This window comes from Lycium ferocissimum, chromosome 11 (assembly GCF_029784015.1).
Source record: "Lycium ferocissimum isolate CSIRO_LF1 chromosome 11, AGI_CSIRO_Lferr_CH_V1, whole genome shotgun sequence".
Classification (NCBI taxonomy): Eukaryota; Viridiplantae; Streptophyta; class Magnoliopsida; order Solanales; family Solanaceae; genus Lycium; species Lycium ferocissimum.
In genome coordinates, this window is record NC_081352.1 from 31807410 (window position 1) to 31823944 (window position 16535).

The 16535-nt window shown below is 34.9% G+C and overlaps 2 protein-coding genes across 4 annotated transcripts; one reads left to right on the forward strand and one right to left on the reverse strand.

Annotated features, from left to right (window-relative positions):
- The first annotated feature begins 1838 nt into the window (after nt 1-1838).
- Nucleotides 1839-8964, forward strand: LOC132036965 (uncharacterized). Of its 3 annotated transcripts, XM_059427383.1 has the most exons (10): nt 1969-2262; nt 2666-2706; nt 3599-4316; nt 4616-5778; nt 6616-6904; nt 7011-7235; nt 7806-7979; nt 8077-8277; nt 8360-8473; nt 8569-8964. In XM_059427383.1, exons 3-10 carry the CDS (start codon nt 3630-3632, stop codon nt 8893-8895), a joined length of 3180 nt encoding a protein of 1059 aa, XP_059283366.1. In that variant the 5' UTR covers nt 1969-2262; nt 2666-2706; nt 3599-3629; the 3' UTR covers nt 8896-8964. The 3 variants fall into 3 exon arrangements, with proteins under 3 accessions (XP_059283367.1, XP_059283366.1, XP_059283368.1); XM_059427384.1 differs by lacking the exons at nt 1969-2262; nt 2666-2706 and adding an exon at nt 1839-1952; XM_059427385.1 differs by lacking the exons at nt 1969-2262; nt 2666-2706 and adding an exon at nt 2744-2757.
- Nucleotides 8965-9535: 571 nt separating this feature from the next.
- Nucleotides 9536-13027, reverse strand: LOC132036265 (probable adenylate kinase 7, mitochondrial). Its single transcript, XM_059426563.1, has 4 exons — nt 12676-13027; nt 11516-11656; nt 10695-10922; nt 9536-9984 (listed from the first exon to the last, which is right to left on the reverse strand). The coding sequence occupies exons 1-4, from the start codon at nt 12994-12996 to the stop codon at nt 9829-9831; spliced, it is 846 nt and encodes a 281-aa protein (XP_059282546.1). The 5' UTR covers nt 12997-13027; the 3' UTR covers nt 9536-9828.
- Between the last annotated feature and the right edge of the window lie 3508 nt (nt 13028-16535).

The window sequence follows — 16535 nt, forward strand, 5'->3', positions numbered from 1 at the left end:
ATCAAAATTATTTGAGATAATGGTAAAAAAAACACCTGAAATATCATCTTTTTGTGAGTTTTCTATCTGAACTATAAAGTAATTGCGTTTTTTACATGAACTATCACCAACTTTTTTATCAAAGACAGATCTGTTTTTGACCATTCTTTTAAAACTAAAATAGCACTGCTTCACTAAATTCACGGACGAACATTTCTGTTTGGTATCTTCAACTCCAAATCTACACCATTACCCCACCTTGCTGGAAGTAGTCGGACAGTGTCAAGTGGTTATGTTAGTCTTTGCAGCATATAATGTCAGTTGGCAGTTTCTGCTTTTGGACAAACGTAAAATAAATGGGTAATAGTTTTAAAGGGAAATGGTCAAAAATACCCTTCTACTTTGAAAAAAGAGCTAAAAATATTCTTCATTATAAATTTGGGTTAAAAATATCCCTCCCGTCATTAAAGTTTTCAAATATATTCCTGTTTTAATGAAAATCCCTAACATAACTCGATTTTATTTTTAAACCCGTTCTATTTAAACTCGACCCAACTAAATAAAAAACTCATATGCGACCAACTTGTTCCCTAGTCCTACATCTGGAGCCACTAGGCATAGGAGCGGTGACCCATATGAGTTTTTATTTAGTTGGATCGGGTTTAAATGTAACAGGTTTAAAAATAAAATCGGGTTATGTTGGAATTTCCGTTAAGATAGGGGTATATTTGAAAACTTTAATGACGGGAGGGGTATTTTTGACCCAAATTTGTAATGAAGAATATTTTTAACCCTTTTCCCAAAGTAGAGGAGTATTTTTTACCCTTTACCCATTTTTAAAGGTTATATCCCACCCCAATACGGCGATTGCTTCCTCTTTTTTAAAGGTTAAATTTTGCTTTTGTAATATTTGAAAGTGATTAACGTTGTCATATTATACTTTGGGTTTAATATTACTTTTAACAGTAGGTAATTTTTTTTTTTTTCCCTTAACCCATAACTGAGCTCTAGCTTAAAAATAACTTTTAATCATAGTTAAAAATAAATGGGTAAATAAATATTTTTTCTTGAATTATTTTGACACTTAAGTCCTTTCATATCATGTCGAGTCTCTAATAATAACAAAGAACGAGCATACGAATGAACCTTAAAGCATAGCCAGCAATAAAATTGAGCAATTTCATGGGGTAAATCTCAGGGCCGGAGATAACCTTAAGATTATGAGTTCAGCATAATTTAGTAGATTTAGTCCAAATCATGTATTTATATTAAAAAGTTTATTCAATATACATAAATGAGCTATTCAGAATTCAATAAACAAAAAGAATTTTGATCCCGACTTTATCTATAAATATATTCCCTCTATGTGGACCTCTAGCTCCTACAAGTATAATGTTTTTGAAACATGTTTTACTGTTGATCTTCAATATTTACAAAGATTCATGATCAAAATCATTTTCGTAAAAAACTAAAATAGTACTACTACTCCATTCACGGACCAACATTTCTGTTTGGTATCTCCAACTCAACGTTCAACACTTGTCTCTGCCATTACCCCACCTTGCTTGCCACCCATCAATTACCTTTATCTAAGTGGTGTCAATTTATTAAAAAATATAAATTAAACTGTAAAAAAAAAAAAAAAAATAGTCTATCGCACTAAGCTGTCGCTATGCGCGGATTTTGGGAAAGGCCAGATTATAAAAATCTATTGTGCGCAAGCTTACCTGCATTTCTGCAAAAAACTATTTCTGGCTCAAACTGTGAGCTCCTAGTCACATGATAACAACTTTACCAGTTACGTCAACTATTTAAACTGTAGATGGGCAACTTTTTTTGTATGTATGTATATTATATGTTAATTTCTTTTGGCTTTTTTTGTCTATTTATTTTTTATAGTGAAATTTTTTCCTCCGGCCACTGTTGGAGTTCAGCTCAGTGTCAAGTGTTTGTTGGTCTTTGGAGCAAATGATGTAAGTTGCAGTTTCTGCTTTTTGGACAAACGTAAAAAGCCATTAATGTTTAAACCCAAAAATGAGTAAACTATTCAAGAACACGACACAACCACCTGCCTAATTAATGCCCAGTTTTCAATACTAGGAGGAAAAAGACATTCTTTTTCTCTGCATTTTCTCACTCACTCAGAACTCAAGCACCCCACCTGATTTTTTGAGTTGTTCTTCTCATGTTGGTCTCTTACAGTCTCATGAATGATTAATCATTAATCTCTTTAATGTGTAAAGTTACAATCTTGGCCTGCCTTTTTCCTTTGTAGTGTTCTATGTAAGTTGAATCTTTTTCATTTCTCAGTGAAATCTTGATAATACTGTATATACTTTTTTTTTTTTTTAAGTTATTCATGCCATATTGTGGATTTGTGATGTAGCTGTTTAGTCTTTTTTCCTTAATACGAGTTGGGGTTACTTACATTCTCTTGTGCTAGTTTGCCAATCTACTACTTATGGTGTAATTAGAGGGGAGCAAGGATTTGAAGTTTATAGGTTCGAGATTCTAGTCGTAAAGTTAGTGTGTTCTAATTTGTACATATCCAAAAGGAAAAAGACATTCTTTTTCTCTGCTCACTCTGAATCTTACTCTGAATTTTCTCACTCACTCACTGCCTCACAGAACTCAAACACCCTCACCTGGTTTTTTTGGGTTGTTCTTCTCATGTTTTCTCTCACAGGTTCATGAATGATTAATCACTAATCCATTTGCTGCGTAAAGGTACCATCTTTGGCTGCCTTTTTTCTTTGATTTTCAGGTGTAGTGTTCTATGTAAGTTGAATTTTTTCCATTTTCTCAGTGAAAATGTTGATTTTTAGTTATTACTTCATGCCACATTGTGAATTTGTGATGTAGCTGTTTGTTCTTTTTTGCTAAATGTGAGCTGGGGTTACTCTCATTCTCCTCTGTTAGTTTGTCAATCTGCTACATGTGATCTTCACTCTCTATTCCATTATGCTGTTACAGTTTTGTTTTTTGTGGTGACAAAGGCTTTTACACTTAAGGATATCTGGTTTTCCTTATAATTTTTGTTTGCTCTTCTTTTCTTGGATTTATTTTCTTATCCTGCAACAAAAAAAGATTTTTCCTTTCTGAGGTCTTGAGTACATAATGTGTTCTAAAATGTGGTTAGTTGACTTAAGCACCCAAAAGTTAGACCGGTCAAGTAAATAGAGGCGGAGCCAGGATTTTCAGTATATAGGTTCTGGTTCTTCTCGATCACAAATTTTTTTGTTACTGTGTTTTGGATATATTATTTATACATATCAAATAAATTTTTTAACACAAATACACGGTTTCACCTAAAACTACTGGTTCTGCCGAATCCATCGCTAAATCGCTTCTCTCGGTCTCTGAATGGAAACTCCGTTGAGAAAGAGACAAGGACATGGAGCATGTGCAATCATAAGGACTCTTAACGAATAACTCAGGTTTCCAAACATATGAAATCATTTAATTCTGGAAGTTCTATTATCTTGAGAATGCTACTTGGTTGCAAGATGGCATTTATTGTTGCTTCCAAAAGTAGATTGAATTGTTGGAAAAAAGATAGAATCAAGTGAATTTAAGGTCTTTTATACAACTTCAAGAGGTGTTTATTTATTATGTGCAGGCTCATATCATCCAATTGAAGGCCATTTATCATGGTTTTGGGATTGAACGCTAGAACTAGGAATAGCACCTCGGTTCAAGTCGATTATCTAATCCATATAAAGGAAATTAAACCTTGGCCACCCTCGCAGTCACTGAGCACACCCCGTGCCGTTCTTATCGAATGTCAACATGGTGATAAGCACTCTGGATCTACTAATCAAGTTGTGCCATCGTTTGGAAGAATTGAATTCAATGAGTCTTTTAGACTTCCCGTGACACTACTAAGGGAAACTTCCGTTAAAGGCGGAGATGGTGACACCTTCCAAAAGAACTGTGTCGAATTCCACTTGTATGAACCCCGACGTGATAAGACTGTGAAAGGTCAACATTTAGGAACAGCAATTATTGACTTGGCAGATTATGGTGTTGTTAGAGAGAGTTTGAGAATATGTCCCCCGATTAACTGCAAGCGAACTTACAGGAACTCAGCACAACCGCTTCTTTTCCTGAAAATTCAGCTAGGTGAGAGGAGTCGCGTTAGGCCATCGTTGAGGGACAGCTTAAAAAGAGAAGCATCAATGGACCGAAATGGCTCTCTTTCTAGATTACTGAGTAAAGAATATGAAGAGGAAGCTGAGTTTGCTTCGTACACTGATGATGATGTTTCGTCGCACTTATCATTGACTGTTTCTTCTTCAGCTAACGGATCAAACTATGGATCGCCACCTCAAGGAGAGGTATAATTCTTACTTTTCTATCAATATCTTCTTTTGCGGAATCACTTATTATATCTGAATGCGATTCTTCCTTTATGTTACTTCCAAAATGCATGACACAGGACATTTTGCAGCAATTTCACATTCAATACATACTATGTATCGAAGATGAAATGTCCACTGCTGTGGCATGTGTCTTAAAATGAATGCACTCTGTACAAGTTTGCATCATTTTAACATGATTCGTGGTTGTAGTAAATTGTTTTTCCAATGTTATGAAAATCTCAGCTAGTTTAATACCCTGCTGGCACGTATTGCAGGATAGATCTGAGGGAGCAAAAAGTAGCCCTGGACAAGATGAAGATGTCCAAGATGACAAGAAAAGGCTTGTGGATATTGAGAAAAAGCAAGGGACAATATCTCCTTCTAGATTGCATGGAAGTTTGTCACACTCGTCAACTAATTTATCTTCTGATCTGACTTGGATCTCAAAGAAAATTGGTAGTTCTAGTAGCATCCCTCAGTATTCAACATCTAATGTGAGTGATATGACCGAGGACACTCAGAATACCTGCATGATAATCAAGCATGACAAACAAGTACGATGTGTGGAACAAATAGCGGCCAGTGGTGAAACTGGTAGTGAAATATCCAGTTGGCAGAGCTCTGAGGAAGGCTTGGTCGATGCTCATCCAGCTGACACAGATAGTAATTTCTCCGACTGTGAAATTGAAGAGCACACTATAAATCCATCTCTAAATGGACTGTGTGATGATGCAAGAACTGCGGTTCCCCAAAATGGTTCCGTTGAAGGTGAAAACAGTAAGAATCATCCGCAAAACGGACAACATTGTCGTTCTCATAATGGAGAGCAACACCAGGAGAATGAACAAGTAAAAGAAACTTTGGAAAATGAAGGGCAATGCAAAAAGGATGAGTCAGGCAGTTGCTATTCTGAAGAGCATACTATAAAACATGACTTGAAGGAAACTGATGAAATTTCTGCCTACAGGGAAAGTTCTGGAGCAAATTGTAGTACTCCGCATAACGAGATATTAAAGCATGAAATGTCAGTCAGGTCATCACCAGAATCAAATATTGATGGATTGGTCGTGAGTTATCAGCTTCTAGTGAAAGATACTCCAAAAGGTGCAAGAGGTTTTTCAAGCAGTGAAAGGAAAGATCAAAAAGTGAGTCCTAGGGATACAACAAATATTCTTTTGGAAAGCAAAATCCATAAGCTGGAGCAAAGAGTAAAAATGCTTGAAGGAGAACTGAGAGAAACTGCTGCTATTGAAGTTGGCCTTTACTCAGTTGTTGCAGAGCATGGTTGTTCCATAAATAAAGTCCATGCTCCAGCTAGACGCCTGTCTAGGTTCTATGCCTGTAAGGAAAATTCTGTATTGAAAAGGGGAAGTGCTGCTAAAAGTGCTATCTCTGGAATATATTTGGTTGCAAAGGCATGTGGAAATGATGTTGCTAGGTACTTTTCAGTTCTCACTTTCTGGTGTGCTATCTGCATTCGGACAAGCAGTTGTAGTTTTTATCTCCATCCGTGCAATGATACCTAGGTGCCTGTAGAGTCGCTTCATTTATTAGTTTGCTTTCTTCTTAGGGTACCAAATTGTTCAATTTAAAAGGATTTTGATTTGAAAACCAAGCAGCAACCACATGGACAATAACAACAACAACAACACACCCAGTGTGATCCCATAGGTGGGGTCTGGGGATGGTGGGGTGTACACAGACCTTAACCCTACCTTTGTGTGGGGTAGAGACGTTGTTTCCAATAGACCCTTGGTTCGAGAAACATGCTTTCCGAAACAGGTTTAAAACTCAAGAGTAAAAAAAGCTATGATGAAAAGATTGAAGAAAAGAGAAATATTGACAGCAAAACATAACCAAAGTAAAAGACACTACAATAGTATTTTCTACAAAAAAAGAAGAAAGTACAGTAGTAATAAAATTGAAGAGTAAGATAATGATAGAATAGTGATAATAATACTGGTAAAGAGAAGAGGTAGCAGATAAGGTGCTCTAAACTAGAACCATGCTCTCCCACAGAAAAAAGAGAAATCGCTCGACTGTCTACTAACCTTCTACCCTAATGGACGCTATCCAAAATTCTTAATTATAATAGTCTTCAGCAATATTGACATGTGATGCCTTATCTCTGAGACCTAAATCAAATGGATGAATCTCTAGGTACTGATCCATCAAAGAACAGATGTTAACTTCTCTCAGTTTAAGGTTTTAATGCATGCACGAGACAGTTATTCGCTTTCTTTATACATATTCACTTATTTTGTCTGACCTACAGGTTAACTTTCTGGCTATCGAATTCAGTGATGCTGAGAGCAACTATAACCAAATTCCATGAGCAACAACAATTACCTCCTTCTGCTGAAACTATGCCTGAAAAAGCTGTTGTCAAGGACGAGAAGAAGAAATTCTCTCCACTTAAGTGGGAGTCTTACTCCAACAATGATGTCAGCGATGACGTTTGTGAGAGTTTAGGCAATTGGGAGGACCCTGTTACATTTATAAGAGCACTTGAGAAAATAGAGGCTTGGATATTCTCGCGCATCATTGAATCTATTTGGTGGCAGGTCCCTACTTGAATCTTAAAGATGTCATTTATTGATTTTGAACCTGAAGAATCGCTACCAATCCACTAACTCAACTTTTGTTTTATTCGTTTTTTCATTTTTTCAGACTCTCATTCCACATATGCAGTCTGGTGCTGCAACAGCAATCTGTACTGGCATGGGGTCTGAGATAAACAGTGCTCGCAGTAGGACGTCTAAATCAGTTGCTGAAGAGCATGGAAATACTTCTTTGGATCTTTGGAAGAAGGCCTTGAAAGATGCCCTTGAAAGGATTTGCCCCGTTAGAGCTGGAGGACATGAGTGTGGCTGTTTGCATTTGCTCTCTAAATTGGTATGGTCTGACTACCTTTCCTTCCATATCTAATTTCTGGCAAAATAACATGTGATATCTGTCTTTGTAGTACTTCTCAGTCAAATTTGTCAACTAATTATAATAGCTAGTTATATACTTCCTCTGTTCCAATTTATGTGAGGGTGTTTGACTGGGCATGGAAGTTAAGAATGAAAGAAAGATTTTTTAAACTTGTGGTCCAAACAAGTCATAGATATTTTTTTTTTTTTTGGCTGTAAAAATCATTTCATTAAGGGTAAAATGTAAAGTTTAAAGTTCAATTGTTACTAATTATAGAAAGGTGTCATTCTGTTTGTGACTGACTAAAAAGGAAGGAGTGTCACAAAATTGAGACAGAGGGAGTAATATGGTAAGAAAGACAACCAAGCAGAACTTACTTCCACTAGAGGTGTTCTTTTTATTGGGAAAGGTAGTTTTGGTTATGTTTTAATACCAGCATCGCCTGCATACCCCAAGTTTTTCTTTCTTTCAATGGGTTTAATGTGGATTGAACTGTGATGGTCTAGATCTTGGTCCATCTTGCTGCTAATAAATGTTCATGGAAACCAGATAATGGAACAATGTGTGGCTAGATTGGATGTGGCTATATTCAATGCTATCCTTCGAGAGTCTGCTGATGAGATGCCTTCTGATCCTATATCAGATCCCATCAGTGATGCTGAGGTGCTTCCCATTCCAGCTGGAAAAGCAAGCTTCGGGGCAGGTGCACAACTGAAAAATGCGGTGAGAGTCATGGTTGAACTTTTCCAATTCAGCAAACTCTAGATTAGTATTTATCCTTTGAAAAAGATATATGATGTTTCTGTTACGTGGATTACAGATAGGGAACTGGTCCAGATGGCTCACTGACCTTGTTGGCAGCGGTGATGCCAACTTAGTAGACGATGAAAATAGAGTAGATAATGAAGATGATGGGAGTGAATATGATTCCTCTTCCGAGTTTTTCTATCTCCTTAACGCACTGAGTGATCTTATGCTGCTTCCAAAGGATATGCTGTTAAGTAGGACAATAAGGAAAGAGGTCTGTATTTTCTATTTTGCATTCCGAGTATCCGTATTTTCTTTATCGTTATCTATGGTGCTACTTGAACATTACTCTTCAGGTCTGTCCCACATTTGGTCCGATCATAATAAGAAGGGTTCTTAATGTTTTTGTCCCGGATGAGTTTTGCCCTGATCCAATACATGAAGTTGTACTTGAAGCTCTTAACTCTGAGGTAAGCTCATCTAATCTCTTTGACTTTGTTCATTTTGCCGTGCTTAGTTTAAGCTCTTCTTTTAAGTATCTTTTTGTTCATTTTGCTATGGTTAGGATACTTTTGATGGCGAAGAAGATTCTATCATGAGCTACCCATGCACAGCAGCTCCTATAGCATATAAGCCACCTTCAGCAGCTTTAGTTGATGGTCTATTAGGTGACGTTAGTCGCCATTCTAAGCTGAGACGAAGCGGATCTTCAGTGCTCAAGAAGTCATACACAAGCGATGATGAACTCGACCAACTGGATTTGAACTTTATCATTTCTAAGGGCATTGTAACTTCACCTCTTGTAAAATCCAGTAGGATATCAGAAGCTAGCGGAAATGGAAATGCTGTTAGGTATCAACTCCTTCGGGAGGTTTGGATAAACAGTGAATAATATGATTTTGATCTGTACATGCTCCTTTAATGAATGAACTTGATAAAGTGAAAAAGAATCTGTGCCTTCTTTACTTCTGTGAATAAATGTTTGCAGCTAACCTTCTCAAAAGAAAAAAAAAATGTTTGCAGCTAAGGCAACTGCTCTATTCCTTCTCATTTTCTACCTTACAACAAAATTTGGCTTACTCATGCAAGCTAAAAGATCTTCTGTTCGTTTATGATTGAATGGGATCCCTAGTATTTTTATAACTGAAGTTCTACATCAAGTATTTTCCAAATGCAAGAACTTGTGTTATTTCTTCTTAATCTAGTTTTCATATCCATGAGCTTAAGTTTTGGAATTATTAATCATCTTTAGGTTTAATTTCTGGAATTACTGAAGTTTGCTTTTGACGAGCAATATCAATCAGATGGTATGAAATCTCATCTTATTTTAAGAATTAAACTGGGTAAATTCAGCTCTTGTTAAATGAGATTATGGTCTGAGACAAGAAATAGATACAGCATTAAGTCACGGGACTATCAAATATCAACGTCTCGTTATAATAAGTACTAATGAAGTGCAATGTATGGCTTTTACAGCCAAACTTTGCAGAACACGACAACTATCAAGAATCCATATGGGTTGCAATCAATAAATAGCTAATAAACGTAGCATTTCCATGGATTTGATGTTTTACACACAACATAAGCATTCACAAAAAATGCGCTTTGTAGAAATCTATTTATGGAGAGTATACTGTAAGCTTGTCTAATGTTCGCATCTTACTGTTTTCTCTCTTCTACAGATAGAACTAGGTTGCACTCTTTTTAACAAAAATAAAAGAAAAATTAAGCGTATTCCCGCCCAAACTCTTAAGAGTTTGTTCCACTCATATGTCCTATATCTACTATTGCTTGCAAAAAGAATGAAGATCAGCAGAAAATCAAATCAGCATCCTGCAGTCAACTGTGTAGAACCAACTCCATTTCTGTGCTGAAGATGCAAAGCAGTCAAAAGACCTTGCCATGTTTCTCCAGGTCCTCCAGCTACTTGAAAATCAAGGAGTTTTCTCTGTTTCCTGTAGTATTCTTCCAGCGGCTTGACCTAAATAAGACAGAATGATGATGTGTATTAGTTGATTTTGTTGTTATAACTGAGAAAATACTGAGTCATGACTCGTACAGCCACCTTTAGGATGCTCACTAGCGACAAAATGTGAGCTGAGAAAGTTTTGATCCGAGATCATGCAATTAGTTTTATAGTTCTATTAGATGAAAGAAAAATCAAACCTCATATTTAAACACGTTGATCAACAATGAACACACAATTCATATACATCACAATTGCAGGATACGGACACAGTAGGTACATAAGCAATCACTCTTGAAAAATGTAGCTTGTTTTAGATATTCAGCACCAACAAAAGTAAAACTACATGAAGAAGATGAGGTGAGTTCCAAAAGTTCCAGCACAATATGGCATAGACATATATAAACCATTTCAGCATTGGTTAGTTCAACTAACGATCAGGTACTCAGTATATAGGCTATCAAGCAAAAGATCTTTGACTTGCTTTATCCTTAAAGGAAGTGCTACAAGAATGGCATTTTGAAGCAGATGATGTACATGCACATTTGCATGTCTAATTCAGTAAGACTAGTATTAATACACATCAAGTATGCTAAGAAGGGCAATCTATAGCCCTATTCATTGAATGCTAAGAGAGCCAATCTACAATTCTATTCATCTCAAATTATGACACCGAAATTTTTAGAGTATCGGCAACTGTAAAATTTACAGCAACAGATAGGTACCTGCTCCGCATGCACATGCAGCTTCTTCCTCGAGACATCATCCATTATACTTGAAGGCCTAAAATGACCAGCCTCTGGCTGCCGACTCATATTAATTCCAGAAGTGCCCCTGCGGAGGAAATCCAGAGGTGGATAAAGGCCAGTGCTTTTATCTTTCTTTGACACCAAATCCTCTGCACACTTAAGATTCAGAACTAAATCTATGTCCACATTTTTGTCCAGGATTTCCTGCAGAATAAACCAGAAGTTATGAAATTTCCATCATCTGTTCGACATGAATCATTTGACTTTGAACAAAGTCTGAGAGACGTATGATAAAATTCCCTTTCAAAGTTTTATTAACAAGTTTATATTTTATTATTCTGTCCAGAACACTAAAAGTCAACAAATTAGTGGATTAAGAAAACCTAACTTGTAGCCAAGACATACAGATCACAATAAAGTGCATTATCTACCCCAAACACTATCCATCTAAGGACACAGAATCAGGATTTCAGAATGTAGAAAATCACAATCTTTCACAGTTTCTTATTAAAAAATTCCTCCATCCTACATGAAAATTTATGTTCTTTTTCAGGCAACAAACCAGTTTTAAGTTGAAACTAGTACCAGTTAACTCAAATTTTCAAATAAGACTTGAATAACCAGAAACAACATAATATATTTATGTATTTAACACCAACAGAATCATTCTTGACCAATATGTGAAGCATGAAGTTTTAGCTGCTCGTCTCAACCCTCAAAAGAAAATGGAAGGAACTACAGTAACAAGAAAAAGGTGTCACTACAATGAAGTCCACACGGATGGAGGCTATACTTACAGCTTGAATCTTTGATCGAGGAATTCCATCCAAGATGAATCCACTTTCACCCCTGCAATATCCTTCTTCTAGCCTCTTTGACAACAAGCCAAATATAACCTCTTCTGGGACAAGCTTTCCTTGATTGACAGCATCCGCTATCTTCATTGAACCATACACAAAAATGAAAGATATAATTGGGTTAAACAAACAAAAACCCAAAAAAAAAAAAAAAGAAAGTGTAGCACGAGAATATTTCAAAGCAAAAGAAAGTACTCAAAAAGAATTCAGAGGTCAAAATGAATATTCTTTTACAAATTACTCCATCTTTCAAGTATTCTAATGATAAATTGTAACTTAAGAGTGTGTCGTTTCTAAGTATGTAATTGCATTTGAAAAAAGAAATCAATAGTTTAATTGAGCCAATAATTAATGGTTTGACACTGTGCTCTTTTGAAGAAGTTAATTTAGTTTTGATAAAGTTAACTTCTTCAAAAAAGCACAGTGTCAAACCATTAATTATTGGCTCAATTAAACTGAGAAAGTAATTATTGGCTCAGTTAATTTAGTTTTGATAAAGCAGCGAGCTATTGCACAGGAGCTGAGTTTACCCTGTGCGCACCCGAAGGGTAGCGGCTGCGGGTTCCCATGTCATCAAAAAAAAAAAAAATAGTTTTGATAAAGTTGAAACAGAGAAAGTAATAGAAATAAGAAAACAACTCAATCAAGCTTTTATATTCAACACCAAACTAGCATGGATCAATATGTGAATCTCTTGGTATTCATTTCCTCTATTCAAGCTCATTTCTTTCTATTAATTGACAAAAATAAGACCAACTAATAACTTAAAAGAACAATTTTCCATTTCATTCTACATTGCAGATATATTTAAACCTCACTAAGGCAGCATTTCACTTAATCAAACCAACAATTAAATGGTTTGACACATTTATTTTTTATAAAGTTAAAACAGAGGAACTAATAGAACTAAAATTTAAACCAGTTTAATCAAACTTGTATACTTTTTTCAGCAGAAAAAAAAAAAGCTTTTATACTTTAATTTCAAATTAGAATGGATCAATTATATGAATAATAAGACCAAGTACATTTTATTTTCTTTTCACTTTTCATTGCAGATAGATTTAAAGCTCACTAAGGCAAACATGAATAGAAATTGGAACCTTTTTATAGAGAGAAGAACGAGGGTGAAGCTCTTGACGAACGAGTGAACCCATTGAAATATGAGGAACATCTAGAAGCTTCGATAGCCACTGTGCATACACGTGTCTCTGTGCCATTGGATCACCCATAATCACCCACTGCACTCCCCTTCTTGGAACTGATCCCTCAGATTCCTCCATTACACGTGTCTCTTCGTAGTACTCGTAATCATCGTAATCATAGTCAGCTAACTGAGCCGCCGCAGCTGATCCGAAAGAACGGAGAGGAGAAGTGTGAATAAGTGGCTGAGCCGCCGCTCTCATACGGCTGAGCAATGCCATCGCCGCAGCAACAGAGAGAGAGAGAAAGAGGGATTCTAAAAGGAAAGCGAATTGGGGTTTTAGAGAAACGAAGAGGGTTGAGGGAAACATTGACCCCTGAAAGTGTGATTATTTACGAGAATGCCATGAGGTGAGGAAATGGAATTGTGTTAATGAATACTCCATCCGTTCACTTTTATTTATTCAATATTTTAAAAATAAATTTTCACGTTTACATATTAAAATAAAATAATTTTATTTTTTTATTTTACTTATAGTATTAATTACTCACTTTAAATTATTTTTTAAATTTAATAAAAATATGTATTACTTAATATGAATATATTGATAAATTATATATTTTATTTATTATTTTTTAAATAATGTGAAAAATTTAAAGTGGATAAGTAAAAGTGAATGGGAGTAGATGGGGGAAATTACACTCCACGCGACCGAGAGAGAAATATTGACCCTGAATATGGGGACTATTTACGGGAATACCATTGGTTGGATGTCACGTGTAAAGCAAGGAGCGGTGGAGGGAGTTGAATTTGTGTTGGGTCCCATTTTATTTGTATTTGTCGTGAATTCGTGATTAATGAGAAGGGGGAAATTGCGCTCCACACGACTGGGAGAGAAAGTATGTGGTTAGCTGACACGTGGAGTGTCTGTAAATGTATTTGTTCCTTCTCGACCGCGTCCACCGGTTTTGCATGCACATGCACCGCACCTACTTTACCATGAATTTACTCTTCTTCAACATATAATTCTTCATGTAAACTTTAACCATTTTATTGCATCTTGTCCATTTAGTTCATTCATGTAGAATTATATCGATTGTATAAATCCTCACTGGTTTGATCATTCAATGAGATATACAAGCTATAATTCATAAGATTGTGTTCGGTTTGAATATGAAAAAATTTAGATAAACTTTTATTTTCAACTTAACTTAGGTGGTTCTTTAAAGGACTTTTGGAAGATGAGTTTTAAGAGAAAGACATTTGTTTTTAATGTTCTATCCAATGATTAGCTAATTTTGAGATACGTAGTATAAATATGGAATAAAAACATTGTAATACAAAATAATCCCGATACTACATATTCCGAAATAGAAAAATTCAACCAAATACGAGAAAAAACAATATTCCTACTCTTTCCATTTCAATTGATGTGAACTCATTTGACTGGGCACAGAATTTAAGAAAAAAAATGAAGACTTTTAAACTTGTGGTGTTAAATGAGTTACATACTCCCTCTGTTCACTTTTACTTGTCCACTTTTGACTATGCACACCCTTAAGAAATAATAAATGAACTGCATAATTTACCAATGTATCTCATATTACTTGGTGCATATTTTTATTGGATTTTTAAAAATGATTTGAAGTGAGTATTTAATACTATGAGTAAAACAGGAAAAAATAAACTGTCTTGTCTTGATATGCTAAAAGTGACAAGTAAAAGTGAAAATCCATTTTTGGAATACTGGACAAGTAAAAGTGAACGGAGGGAGTATATTTTTTGTGGATATACATCATTGCATAAAGGTAAATTGTTCCCAAATATAGAAAGTTCACATAAATTGAAACAGAGTGAGTATATTTTATCCTTGGATTAGTTCCTTTATCCTTGACTACCAAAAAACCTTTAAACGTTTAGATTTTGTTTTTGATTAGCATTAAAAAAAATTAATTTTTGAAAAACTATATTTGGAGAGTATTTGTGTGTATTTGTTGAATACTTGGGTTTGTAGTGTTTTTTGTTTATCAAGATCTTTTTGATTGACAATGCTGGTTAAACAATTATTTCTTGGAACACTTAACAAAGCTGGCCCTTATAGCTGTAGTTATTATAGGACTATAGCAATCAATATAAAGCTTAGAAAATTGTGTTATGGTCAAAATTCATATGAACGATCGATTTGTTTAGCTACAATGAAATGAACCGTCCAATGCATAACACGTTCAACGAAATTAACTATTCGATGTGTGTCAATGGTATGAAAAATGACATATAAACTAAGGCCCCGTTTGGCGTGGTTTCAAACCATGTTTGGACATGCAATTTGAATATTTTAAGTTGTATTTTCTCTTATAGACATAAAAGCCCCGCAAATTGTGAAACTATCAAAACATTCTCAATTCTTATACAATCTTACCAAATGAGCAAATCATTATTCATAACAAAATTACTACACTACTAGAAGGCCTTTCTAAAAAATACAACATCAATTAATCAAATTTTAGTTCAATAAAAACGAAAATTTAACATGAATAGTAATCTAACTACTCTTTAATACAATCCTCCCACATAAATTAAAGGTTGGTAGACATAAATAAAGGTTGGTGGAAGTTAATGAGATTGGTAAATGATTGATGGGGTAATTGTTAAAGATATCTACCAACTTATGGGTCTTTTTTTACAAAATATAAACTTATGGGTAAAATTTTATATTTAAAAAAATTGAAATCATGGTTTCAAACCCCAAATCATGCCTTTTTGGATGAATTGGGATTTGAAACCATGAGTGAAATGTATGTCCAAACGCCGATTTGGGGTCATGGCTTGAAAACGCATAGCCAAACACCTACTAACAGCCGTGCTTCATCCATAAGAATCATGCCTATACCTACTATTTCATGACTCTCTACACACATCCATCCCTCTTCTCTATTTAAATCCTCTATATATTAAGTACTCCTTTATTAATTTGCTCCAATTTGAATAAGAAAGCAACATGAATGCATCATAATAATGTTATGAGAATAAAACTAGTTTTGCAGTTTACAGCTTTGACAAGCATATCATATCTGTGGAGATAACATTGTTACGTCGACAAGCAGTACTTTCAGTCATTGGAATTTACATTTCTATTTTTACCATTAATATTGTGTTGAAATATGCGTTCCGAAGGAACATATAATAGTAGGATCGTGTAATTATAGGTTTTAAGAGATTATCCGTTTCTGATTTGATTGGTTTGAATCGTAGCTTTTACGATTCCACCCCAAGATATCGTGTTCTCATACAGGGCTGTTCACGGTTTTGGTTAAAACCAAAACCAAATCGAAAATTTTAACCAAGCCGAATAAAAAAATCGACATTTGGTTTGGTTTGGTTTGATTTGGTTTTAAATTTTAAAAACCGATAATATTTGGTTTGGTTATGGTTCTATTAAAAAATAACCGAATAAATAACCGAACCAAACCGATAAATTATATACATAAATTTTATAATTATTTATATGTATAATATTATTTTTTTCATAAATAATTATGAATATTTTATACCTTTTAATCGTTAATTTGATTTTTGGTCTACTTATTTCACATGATTGTTTATGTCTTTTAACTCTTTTAAGTGTTAAGTGTAAACCTACTAACAGAAGCTCACGTTAGAGTCTAATGTCTTTAACTTAAATTTTTAGCCTTTCTTTGTCAGCCGTTTGATTTTAGGTTGTTTCTTCTTTTTTTCGAATTTATACTTTTCTTTTTTCTTGTCTGAATGGGTCCTAAACTTCTAATATTTTTCATATGAAAAGGACAGAAGTTGTAGATT